Here is a 12,729-nt window from a genome sequence, read left to right on the forward strand (position 1 = left end):
GGTCTCAGCAGAGCAGAGTAGAGGGGCAGAATCCCCTCCCTCGACCTGCTGGCCACGCTGCTTTGGATGCAGCCCAGGATACAATTGGCCTTCTGGGCTGCGAGCGCACATTGCCGGCTCATGTCCAGCTTTTCACCCACCAGTACCCCCAAGTCCTTCTCGGCAGGGCTGCTCTCCATCCCTCCATCCCCCAGCCTGTATTGATACCGGGGGTTGCCCCGACCCAGGTGCAGGACCCTGCACTTGGCCTTGTTAAACCTTGTGAGGTTCACACGGGCCCACTTCTTGAGCTTGTCCAGTTCCCTCTGGCCCTGGACTGTTCAGTTCTCATACAATACTTGGCCCCTGTGCTGAGCCTGCTAACGAGAATAGGGACAAGAGTGCAAAATAACCCAATACTGAAACACACCCCAGGTTCTACAGCCTATTCTGCATCTTTATGACACACTGCATGGCAACATGAAAGACTGAGTGAGGTGCAAACACAGTCTGAGACACTACTGAACACCCCCAAACTGTCCAGTCTCCTGGATTTGATGTTATACAGTTACCTCTTCATCCTCATCCTCATCTTCAACATCCAGGATACCCGAATCCTGCTCAGACATGGGGCTAGTGTTTTTTACCTCCAGATCTGAGCTTGCGCAGACTTCTTTCTTGGACTTCTTTCCCCCGCCTATCCTGGGATGCTGTGATACAATATTGTCCAGGTTTCTTTGCTGCTGCGCCTAGAAAAAAAAAAAAGCAGATTTCACGTTTTACGATAGCATCCTTGGATTTATATTTTTTTTTTCAGCCAAAAGATGCAATCAGTCATGAAATACGACAAATGAGACAAAATAAAACACACACTTAATGGAACTTAGAAATGTTATGTTTTTCCTGACCCAGATCTTCCAAAGAAACAGAAGATTCATTTCAAAACCATTCCAGGGATTATGCAACAATACAAACAATATTCTGACTCTTCACAAATCAAAATGCCAAACCCATCATACTGCCATATTGATCTATTTACAGCACAGATGCAGAAATATTAGCCCATAGGCCATGTGGTGACTGTCACAGGCTAAATTAAAGGACGTACTTAACCGTTGGATTTGTTCCTCTTTTCAACCCATGTCAGCACAAAACATTCCACATCTGGACCCCAGAGGTTCCTGAAAGCATTTTTGTGGTACCCCAGGAGAGCTTAATTATACGTTGCCGATGTACAGAATGAGCTGTAAAAGGTATTGAACAAAAAATCCGCTTGCTGGGAGAAGCACCACGATTCAGGGAGCAAACCACATGGACTCAGCGGAGCTCCCTCGAACCGCTGTCGATACCTGTTCCCGGGGCTTTGGAGTTTGTCTGCAGCGGAGGTCAACGCATGTGCTCTGCTGCAAAAACTCACTTGGCTTCCTTATTGTTACCAAGCACAATATTTGACAGGAAAAATGGTTTAGCCCCAATTGTTCAAGAGAGTTGACCAAGAACTTCAAACTGAAGGGGAAGGGTAAGGAGGGGGCATGGCACAGACACTGTTCTTGCCACAAATGCCAAATCATGGCCAAAACAAGGGGAAAAAGGCCAAGCCAACGGATGCAGTGGTTCTGCACATGTGGGCTCTGGTGTAACTAGAAACTAAACGCTCTGAAAACCTGAAATTTATATGGATATATACACACAGATTTATAGGATCCTTCCCATATTTTTCTATAAATTTTTAATATATAGAAGAAAGGTGTATGGAAATCATCCAGATGTCTTTCTGAAAGTATTATTTTAGATGGTAAGTTTCTTTTTAAAAAAAGAATGAGTTTTATATATATTTCAGTTATTAATATAAACTCTATTTCTAGCAATTACCTGTACAGCCCGAATCAAACCTGCACCCGTGTATTTTATTGCTCCCCTGCAACAGGAGAAAAATGAGGTGGCAAAAGGGAACCATCCCCTGCCCCACGCCAACGTGACAGCCTGGCTTTAGAAGGAAGAAGGAATACTAGAAATCATATTGTAGATACTGACGTCAGTGAAACCAACTGTGCTAGGAAAACAATAGAGAATTAAAACAAGCGGAACCTATTAAAAAAACCCAAACTAATTACTTTTGCTACCTGAACTGAGAAAGTAGAAAGCTCTATCTAGGACGCAAACCTTCAAAATTACTTTCTTTTAAACACTTAAAAGTTTTAATATCACACAAAAATAATTTATGAGCAAGTTTTATTTTGACAGCCTCTCTCAGCTCAACTCCCTTTTGAATCCCTCCTTGGGAAGAAAGACCCCACCAGAGACCGATCACTTGCGTAGTTTCTAGATCTGAAGAATATTAAAACCCAAGCACGGCACAGATATCCCAACCCTTGCAAAATCCAGTGGGCTCTACCGTTGTGTAAGGCAAAGTGCCCTTCACACCGGGCACATACAATCGGCTTCATCTTAATTGCCAAACGTGGCAATTGATAATGAAATCAAATACATATAGCTGACACTGGACGTGGTTGCCCCAGGAATTAGAGCTAAACCTTACATGATGCGCAGCCCTGTGCTCTGCCACAGCACAATCTTGACCTCTAGTGGTTGGAGAGCAGTAGTATCCTACAAGTGCTCCTACAAGAGAAGTAACGGCTGAGCAAGGGCACTACCAACCAAGCTTATTAAAAAGACCTCTTAAGGGATGAGTCTCAACAATAGGGATTTTTGCAACAAAGCCACAGGAAAAGGTCTGTGTGAACACTGCTGAAGACAAATTTTGCTAGCAATGTCAATATTTGAAGCAACTGGGGGAAAAGGGGTATTTTTCGCATTAGAAATCTCTAACTTCAGAGGCACAACTGTATAGAAAGACATTGCAACATCATATAAAGAGAATTAGGACTTCAAAAAGGGGAGTGAACGTTTGGTTCTTCTGAAGCCCACACAACAAAGATTCGAGGCTCGATTCCACCCTTAGATACGCCCATTTATGACATAAGTTACTCAACTGAAGCGTAATGAAGTTTTAACACTGAATCCACTGTAAATTACACCAAAAGCAAGCCCACTGCACTCATTAAAATCTCTCAAATTTATGTAATCTTTTTTCCTCTAGAAAGGGAAGAAATCAAAGAATGGGAAAATGCAAAGTTTTGGATAAAACATTGCACTTGAAACGGATCATTAAACAGGGCGTAGCAAGATCACAGCAGAAAAAGTGGTCATAGAAGAGGAAAAATCTGGGCTAACAAGCTGAAGGATGCTGCCGCCAGCTCTGAACTTCACTGTCGAAGCCCTAAGCACGTAACATTCAGCATTTTAGGCTGAACACAGAATTAGCCTCAACAGAGGACCTTGTGGACATGTTCTCAGAAGACACATTATCTTGCTCCCCCATCTCTTTTCAAACAAGAGGTATTAATGTCAGCCTTCAGCTTCAGCTATGCTCACAAGAGGAGTACAGTAGTACACAACATCTATTAACCAGATGTCAATATTGGTAAGATCCAAATCAAATATTGGTAAGATCTGAATCAAAAGCCCAAAGTCAAGAAAGTCTGTCCTTCCAGAAAAAGCCATCGCTCTAGGCCAAGGAGTTCAACATCCAAATTCAAACGCCACGTTTTGTATTTTGCATACTTTAAATGCAAATAAACTGAAGTTTATCAAGAGAAAAATTTTGACCTGAATTAAAGTCCGGGGACCTACTGGGAAAAAGAAAAAAGGAAAAAAAAAAAAAAAGTATGTCCCACCTCCCAGAGAGCCACAAAAAGCAGCCAGAGAGATGCTCCCAATGGCACAAAAGCTTTGCAGCCTACCAAGAGCAATTTTTACCTTTAGGAATTTGGAGGGGGCGAAGTTCTAAATTAGAAGAGATTTTCTAGGGGTTTCTACCTTAAAGACCAACAAATGGCCCCAAAGTAACCCAGTCAATGTTTATTCCCTTCCAGCACACTAGTGCACATCACAGCACGTAACCCCCATCTCGCACAGCCGCCGCTCAGTCATACGATGGGCGCAGCCCATCAATAGCCGGCTGGGAGCCCGAGGAGTCGGCACGATACGAGCAGAGCCCATAACCTAGGTGTTATGCTGGAATGACACAACGTACACGCCAGAAAAAATAGTAATTGCTTTTCCATTAACAGGAGGGCATTTCCCCCACCCCCACTCTTGGCAGGAAACATTCTGGACTGAAGTGACCTGTAAGTGAGAAATATCAAATTTTCTTTAACTTCGGCAGGCTTGGGTGAAGTCACTGAGGTTTCAGTTTCACCTTGAGAGAAAGAGAGAGCTGGGGAGAGGCCCAGAGGAAGCAACTAAGGAGAAATTTGGGCTTAACCGCCAAGGAACTCCCTGCTCCTACCCCCATCTCGTTACCCGCACCTTCCCAGGCTGGGGGTGCAGCAGAACAACTCTGCAATATATTTGATGTCGCACATAAAGGATGAAAAATGACCTGCAGAGCAGGCACGTTTGGATTTTAATGTTCTGTTTCACATAAAGGCATCTGTAGGGAGCCCAATGAAGAGGCACACTTTAGAAACCACATCAAAGCACAGGCGACACTCCAGCGTGCCCTCTGAAAACAGAGGGACCTGGGGCTACGGGGGAGGCGAAAAACCCTCAAGGGACCAAAATCAAATAAATCCCCTTACCTTTTGGTGTGGTTTACATGAAAGCAAGTGCATTTTTGTATTATTCTGTAAAATTGCCTCTATTATACAAGACTATCAATCTCTTGACTCTCTGCTTAATGTGACGATTAAAAAAAAAAAAAAAGGTAAGAAACCAAATGTCTGTTCATAGCTAATGTTACATTTAGCAATAACACACAAAGCGTTTGGTTCACGTAGCTGAAACTCCCTCCAAGCACAGCTACTTTCTTCATCCACGTGATTAGCACAGCAGTCTGGCAGCCTCCTTGCAGCACAGGAACACCCTACGCCGCTCTGACACGGCAGAAATCCCAGTCCCCCTGACAGGCTGGTTGATATAAGAAGCAAAGGCAGCTTTCCACCTCCAGGTTTAGGTCAGTGACCTGTGTTTGCTGTTGTAACTGGACCAGGGTTGGCCATCAGGCTGTTTAGGAGACCTTCATCTCCGCAGCTGAGAAGCTGGTGGGTTTTGTTGGCTGAATGCAACCAGAAGAATCAACCTCTTTTGCTGTTGTTCCTTGAGAAACAGAAAATCAAAGAAAGAAGGGAAAAAAGCACTTCTACTTTTATTACATGTTTTCTCTCCCCAGCCATCCGCTTCTTTTATGTTACCTGTACGCCACTCCGCCAAGTGCTCAACCTTGCAGGACGTGGCTTTGCAGGTTTTCCCTTCAAGCCTGTCGTACAAGAGTCCTAAATACAAGTCCTCAATATAAGTCAATCCTGAAATGGCTGCCACAAGCTTCGGAGCAGGGACTCCACCTTCACCACCCATCGCAACTCAACCGAGCCAACCCAACCGACCAAGCGCACAGACCCGACGTTCTGCATGAGAAATTAAATGTGTTGGCTTAAAAACACTACTGACAAGTAGTAGTTGAATTTTTCAAAGTAACTTGAGTGCTTGTGATCAAGCGAACACGGCCCCAAACCTGCAACCCCAACCTGCGTAGCTAAGCTGGGGAATGACATGGAGTAGCAGAGCAGGTCATGGACTTCTCCAGGCTCTGCCTACAGAAGCCATACCCACTGTAAGGGCAAGCTGTTATACCACCTACACGGTGAACGAGCTCCTTTAAAACTCAAATAGCTTTTTATAGCGTTTTAATAACTTTGCCTTGTTTTCTGCATTGGTTTGCCAATGCGTGAGTGTGTCTTACCGCCCGTCACCTCCACCCACCAATGAACTGACAATATTTACTTTTTAGAAGAATCTAATTAGCTCTTTCCTGATGAGACAGTAGATAAGGCACAGCAAAAAAAAGAGGGTTTATTATTTACATGGGATTGAAGTATCGCTGCGGTTAGCTTCGGTGGTTTTGATTAGTTACTGCACATTTGCTGCTGCGATTGTTTTATAGACCCCTCTAATGGGCTGAGACACAGAACTTTAAAATATTGTTTCCCAATATCCCTAGGAATGGGATACATATTCCTTAAACAATATTACAAAAAAAGCAGGCTGGCTACAGGGGAAGAAAAAAAGAAAGTTAATAAAAAATGACAGTAGGGCTGGCTCCCTGCCAAAGACCCATTTGAAAGTTATAAAATCCCCCTCCGATCAGATAAAAGCACAGATTATTATTGCAAGGTGTAAACTCAACACACTGACACAGCTTCTGGTTTGAGTTTTAACAAAAAGCCCGTCGCTTGTCAAGATGATAAGAGTTGTTGCCTATCTGCTTTCTCAGTGTTAACTGGTTATCAGAGAAAACAATTTGTCGGAGGTTTGTCTGACAAAGTTCACCATCAGCACAGGAAACAAGGACCAAGAACGTGATTTTTTTAACTCGAATCCTGGTCATCAAAGAAAAAGTTTAGAAATGCAACAAGTTTGCTCTGCCCAACACCCTGCACAGACTTTGCTTCAACCTCCCATTCCTCCTTCCATAAAAATGAGTCTTCCACCTCAGCCCACCCGGTACTAAAATCCAGCTCATGATACTGATATTCCCAAATATCAATTTTGCTCAAAGATAAATTTTTGGCACCAAGTGTGCAATGGGGAACACGCAATTCTCCCTTTGCTTTTGCTTTCACCCAGTGATTTATCCTCATCCCCACACTCCTGCTCCTTTTCCTTACCCGCAAGACGAGGTCAGCATTATTTATATCCTCAGAGTTCACTGTAAAGAGCAACTTGGTTAATTCAGCATTTTATACAAAACCTATTAAACCTCAACTGTTCTTTGGGGAAGCTCCTGCAGTACAGTACTTGGAGAAAGGAATGATCAAGACTCTCCTTTCCTAGGAGCTGTAAAAAGAAGTTTATCACATTAGCATTGATAAGAAGACTTAGGCAACCAAGTCCTCCAGGTCAGCTGTACAATAAAAGACCAAAAGCCATTTTTTACGAAGTCCTTTATTGAGCAAAGTGTTGATTTACACTTCTGTGTGATCTAGCCTCAAGAACAAAATATCTGCAGGCAGGCATCAAAAGTAGCTCAGTTATGCGATTACAAAGTTTATTTATCACATTTACACGGAGTGGAGAAGCTGAAAATTAGATAAGCAGACTAAAAGCAGTAGGAGGACGGCTGTTTTACAAAGTATTTCAAACACGTTAAAGACCGTGGCCCTGACAACTCCACAGCTCGGGTCTTTGTTTAATCAGTCCCAAGCACTTTGCGAGCCAGGCTGAGATAAATAGTTTACTGCTCACTGTTAAGCAACTGGATGCATATTCTTTGATTAACTTTTACCAACAATTTAAAATTCCTTTTTAAATGCTGAGCGCCTTCATGTGAAATCCCCTGCTATATGCAGTACTATAAACCACGCTCTGATGTTGGGGTTTTTTTAATACTGCCTTTTCATAAAACATTGAAGAAGCATCTCTCTCCCTGACGAGACTTCATTATGACTCAAAGCACAAGTGGAAACTCCCACACTCCGGTTTAACCTCTCGTTAACCTAATTGCAAACGAACCAAACCCCACCAAGTAAGAGAGGGAGCAGCAAGGTAATGGCAACCAAAAGAGGGTCCAACTCTCACCCTCCCCATCCCAGAATGACTCACATGCACACAACCATGCAGGACCAAGCCTCAGCTTCAAGCACTCTCTCATGCAACGGGGACTAGTAATTATTTTCTAAGCAAGGGTTTGTTTCAACACGCTCTCTGACAATCAGGGCATGACGAAGGTAATGGGGGTTTTTTCACTGAAAGTATTGAAAAATCCAGACAGAAGGCTTGCTTACCCAGAGACCAATGTCAGAAGAAAAGGGGATGCAGATGGGGAAGGGAGGGAAGAACTAAAAGGACAGTCTCAGGTTTTGACTTAAGGACACGCTATGCTCCACGCTTGCTTGGGCTCAGTGCTTCCATTAAAGATAACCACAGCGAAGCACTGGAGCTTGCAGCAAGCACCCAACATAGCACCAAGGCAATGTCCTCCTCCATCTGAAAGCACTCAACTCAAAGAGGTCTCCAGCCCCCAGCGCCATCACCCCCAGCATAGCAATATTCCCAGCTCAATAACCGAAGCCTGCAGGCAGCTCCAGCAGCAAGTGCCGGCACACCAACCCTCACCTCTCTTTAAATCGATTTGGGCAACTCTCCAGTTGTTGTCCTACACCTCTGACCTTGCCCAAGGAAGTTGCAACTATCACACCTATGGCAATTTAGGGTAAAAAGAAGTCATGGATTAGATCTCACAAAAGGTGGAAGGCATGTTGGACTGTGAAGCTTTTCAGGGCTTGATCCATGGGTAATTCTGGAAAAACAATTAGAGCGTCCTTACGACTGCTGCTTCACCTTGGAGATACCACTGCCCGAGGTCTGACACGCTACAGGGCTCTCACGCACTCTCATAAACCACAGTAAGGCAAACGAAAATGTTTGCATAAGCCGATTCCAACATTTCTCAGTGGGTTTACTCACATTTTTCCTTCCCACTGTCTAGGGGGTGCAAGCCATTCGAAGCTACTGGCATACTAAGAAACACGCTGCCTAATATCCCCATTTTATGTGTCAAGAATTGCAACAGAGGAAGGGTTGCTCACTCAGCCAAGACAGCAAACAAGGATTATAGGTCATCGGTGCTTGGGTCTCTGCTCCACACTTACTTACCTTGATCACACTGACCCTCAAAAAGTTATATGGTGAAAAGAGCATTAACCCTCCTAGCCTGGCCTCAGATTAAACCTTTAAATTCTGTTCTCTGTGGGAGTTCCCAAACTGCTGTTTCACACACCCTCTCTCTAGGCCTTGTCAAGCATTTTGGAGATAAGTTTCCTTTCAGGATTCTGCTTTCGTTTCCATTTATCGGTCTGGTTTGGGTTTTTCCAAGATTCTGAGAAACCGGCAACGTTCAAAGCACCTATCTTGGATGGTCCTGATTATCCTGGAACACACAGAGACTCATCTAAATACAAGGATAAAGCCCCGAGTGGTGAGTCCTGGACAAAACATTTTTTTGGCTTTTCCACAAGGCAGCTTCTAAGTCCTTTAAATCAGATCTGGGAAGATATGCACAGCAGATACCCTTAGGATCTAACTCGCCGTCCAGATCTGCAGTCAGAAACTATCCTTGACCATACTCGCGATAATCTGAGATAGTAAGTTCCACAGCTGGTCCTCAACTGCATCAAAGCAGTGGGCAGCCTTCCACCAAATCAAGGCAAGGGCACGGATCTTCTCTTCCAACCTTCTTCCGTGAGAGAGAATCTGTACTAGTACGCTCTCAGCAACGGCTCAAAGTAATGTCATCCAAGATGTTGGCACCGATGACTCATCTGTTCTGAGATGCACCCAAAGGCACTTTCACAGACTCTTATGGGCGCTGAACTCCGTGCCCTGACAATGCAATGGAACATGCCAAGACGAGATCTGGGTTAGACAGGCCAGGAGCGTTAAGGACAGCAAAGGATCGCAATGGACAGCCTAACGGGACACGCTCCATCACTGGAGACCTAAGACCATGTTCGATGACTGCATGCTAGAGACAGGCTCCGTAATGTCAATCATGTCTAGGAAAAACCTGCTGGACTAGAAGATGTCTTGAGACCCTTACTATCCTGTTTTCTATGATAGAGAAATGTCTTTCCAGTGGTAGGCTAAAGGTGCTCACCCAAACTGCTGTTCACTTCAGAGCGGGTGGTGTTATAAGAAAAACTGCAGAGCTATGTACCAACGTACCAAAGAGTTAAGCAGCAAGACAGGGCAAGGATCACAGCAGTTAAAGACTGAATCCTAAAATCTAAAGAAACCCCTACTATCTAGTTCATATCTCTTGGGAAACACAGACAGCAGCAGTACCTCCACCTTCAGAAGATTTAAAATAAAAAAAAAATAATAAAAAAAAAAGAGAGAGAGAGAAATCCTTCTTGGAACAAAGAATATTTCATTCTGTTTAGGAATAACCCCTATGGGGTTTTGATGAGAAACCCACAAAGCAGATGCCAAAAGGGCTGAGGCACAGAGACTAGCTTTTCTTGTTAAGAACTAAATGGCTTTTTCAAGAATAATCATCTTCTCCATGATCCACGAGCTTTAGGGTAGTAGCAGAAGAAAGCAGAACATTATTTTGTTATTTCTTGTTTTAATTAATCAGAGAATTAAATAGTCACTGCTTCTCCAAGCATGTTGACTATAAGGGGTATTTAATCCCCATACGAAAAGTTTCACTGAAAATGACTTTATAGAAGAGCTTAGATTTCATTTGGCTTCCTTCATTTCACACAGATTCCTCTGCGGAATATTCTGTTGATAAACAGGTTTTTTTCTAAGTGGTTGTTCACCAAGGATAAGATTGCTGGGCACGAGGCTTGGGGATTTATAGAAGAGATTACAGGAGAGAAGAATGGAATTACACATTCATCACACAGTATTACTCTCTAAAACCCACTCTCCAAATTCAAATCATTTTTTTGTGGTCTTTTTTAACATAAAAAAGAATTTAGTCAACATATTACATAATTCTTCTCTACCACAGTATGCTCCCAAGATTTTTCTCCCCACATTGATATGTAATATTTTGCTTGTATCACAATTTTTAGCACTGAAACTAGAAAGACTGTAAATACACATAGATAAATCAAAACTTGATCTCATCTTGCTTCTGTAAGTTGACATAACATTCATCCTTTAAAGCACCAGAAGTTATTGCTGAGTTAAATAATATTACGCATTAAAAAAAAAAAAAAAAAAAAAAAAAAAAAAAAAAAAAAAAAAAAAAAAAAAAAAAAAAAAAAAAAAAAAAAAAAAAAAAAAAAAAAAAAAAAAAAAAAAAAAAAAAAAAAAAAAAAAAAAAAAAAAAATCTGTATTTAGAGTCTCCAAACTTTCAGAATTCACAATCGGAAAAAACAGGCAAGTCCCTAAATCTGTTATTTACTGGACATGATCTGCCCTCTAAAGGCTAATGGGGAAACTGCAGAGAACTTTTCAGCCAGAAATAAAAGACCTGGAAGTGTTATACATCCTCTTATTTTCTTTTTCTTTAACTCCCTGCCCTCTCCCCCACAACCTACCTACTGTTCAATCACTCAAGAGGATCCCAGGTTCAACTTGACCAACACCTACTTGAGCTCAACCCACGCAGTGACAATTCTGGCCTCATTAAACTCAAAGAAAACTCTGCTGTTGCCCTAATGGAGCCAGAATCTCAGCCCTATAGGTACAGTTTTCTTCAGTACTGAGAGAGATGAGTATCAGGCATGAATAAGATTTAATCAGACACTAGGCTGAATCCCATCTATTTTACAGTTCGATATAATTTTGCAAGTCACTGGCCCAGACAACGGCACTGATATTGCAGCATGACCCTGCCAGTTTGCGAACAATATACATAATGTTTGGCCCAACCATTCAAAAAAAAATCCTGCAAACGAGTCTTTGACCTCAATACCATTGGTGTTTCCATCTTAAACAAGTCAGCCGCAGCAGGAAGACGGGAGGCTGTTAGAGCTGGCTTTCTACTCCTCGTTTCATAAGAGGCAAATATACACCATTCCAATCCACAGAGCCATCAGCTCTTCCAGGCTGATGGGCCTCAATAACATCCCTTGTGGCGCAACGTTTTTTTGGTTATTTGAAGCCTGTTCCTCTCGGTCACAACGTGCTCGTCCCCGACATCCCAACTAAAAAGCAAGAGATGGAAAAGCTCAGCACTGTCATTCACTAGATCTGAATATGCATCTTTTGTTCCCGTTATGTATTATTTCACAAACTCTGCTTATGAAGTCAGAAAGTATGATCTTGCATAAAGCATTTACACAAATTAAATGCATATTTCCATAGAACAAATGTTTTAATAGTGCACGCTGTGCCTTTACATTGCAATTACTCACTACCAGTACAACGCGGAGCAAAAAAGGAGCCGTGGTAGGACTGCAGCAGCCCAGAAGTGATCACTTGAACGTTGATACAGAAATTTGCCGTAACAAAATACATTGCTAGCTTGGAAACCTGTAATCTCCCTTTGTGTGCAATCATTATAACACAGCCGTATCGCTTTTCTAAGGCCAGGAGTGGGTTTTTGGATCTAGACATCTTCAAAGCTGTGTGCTTAGTTCTCCCTTTGAATTCCCTCTGCAAGGATCCTGAATGGGAGCCGGGGTGTTAATATCCTCAGTTGACATTAACGGCATTCACAAGTGTTACATCCTTTCCAAACAGGTTGCTTTCATTAGGGTACCTTAATAAGGATTAGAGCAATCCGCTATTCTGGATTGAAATTTTTGGCCAAAGTACCTGCCGAAGAAGATGTGATGTACGACATTAGCCCATCTTGTCTGCAGACACAGTGTTGGAAAGGGATTTTCTGTTGAATTTCAGCTGAATCCACTGAAGTCATCGCTGGGGTTTATAAATCAGCGGTACTCTTTGGTGACAAACTTCCTTCAGAGCGACATGTGGTACACAAGAGAGGAGCCCAACCTGGAGGCATTTTTTCGAAGCCCTAATTCTGCTTCTCCCCCCTCAAATGCATTTTTTAGGAATATTCAAGAAGAAAAAGAAAACGCCCAGTTTCCAGGGCATCATTTCTTATCCTCATAAAGCACTGTACGATGGTTTAGATTTAAAGACTGAAATTTCAAACCATTTCACCATTGCCACACTTCCAACAGCATGGAAGTAATAGCAAAAAAATGACAATGAGAAAA

At 42.7% G+C, this 12,729-nt stretch overlaps 1 protein-coding gene across 3 annotated transcripts in view; it reads right to left on the reverse strand.

Moving 5' to 3' along the window:
* Positions 1-12,729, reverse strand: part of EXOC6B (exocyst complex component 6B) — a 271,015-nt gene that overhangs the window by 173,341 nt on the left and 84,945 nt on the right. For all 3 annotated transcript variants that reach the window (XM_009290673.2, XM_009290672.2, XM_019474974.1), the window contains exon 7: positions 552-728. In XM_009290673.2, the coding sequence (XP_009288948.1) occupies positions 552-728 (177 nt within the window). The remainder of the gene's footprint in view (positions 1-551; positions 729-12,729) is intronic.

The sequence above is a fragment of the Aptenodytes forsteri genome, unplaced genomic scaffold (assembly GCF_000699145.1).
Source record: "Aptenodytes forsteri isolate BGI_AS27 unplaced genomic scaffold, ASM69914v1 Scaffold236, whole genome shotgun sequence".
Classification (NCBI taxonomy): Eukaryota; Metazoa; Chordata; class Aves; order Sphenisciformes; family Spheniscidae; genus Aptenodytes; species Aptenodytes forsteri.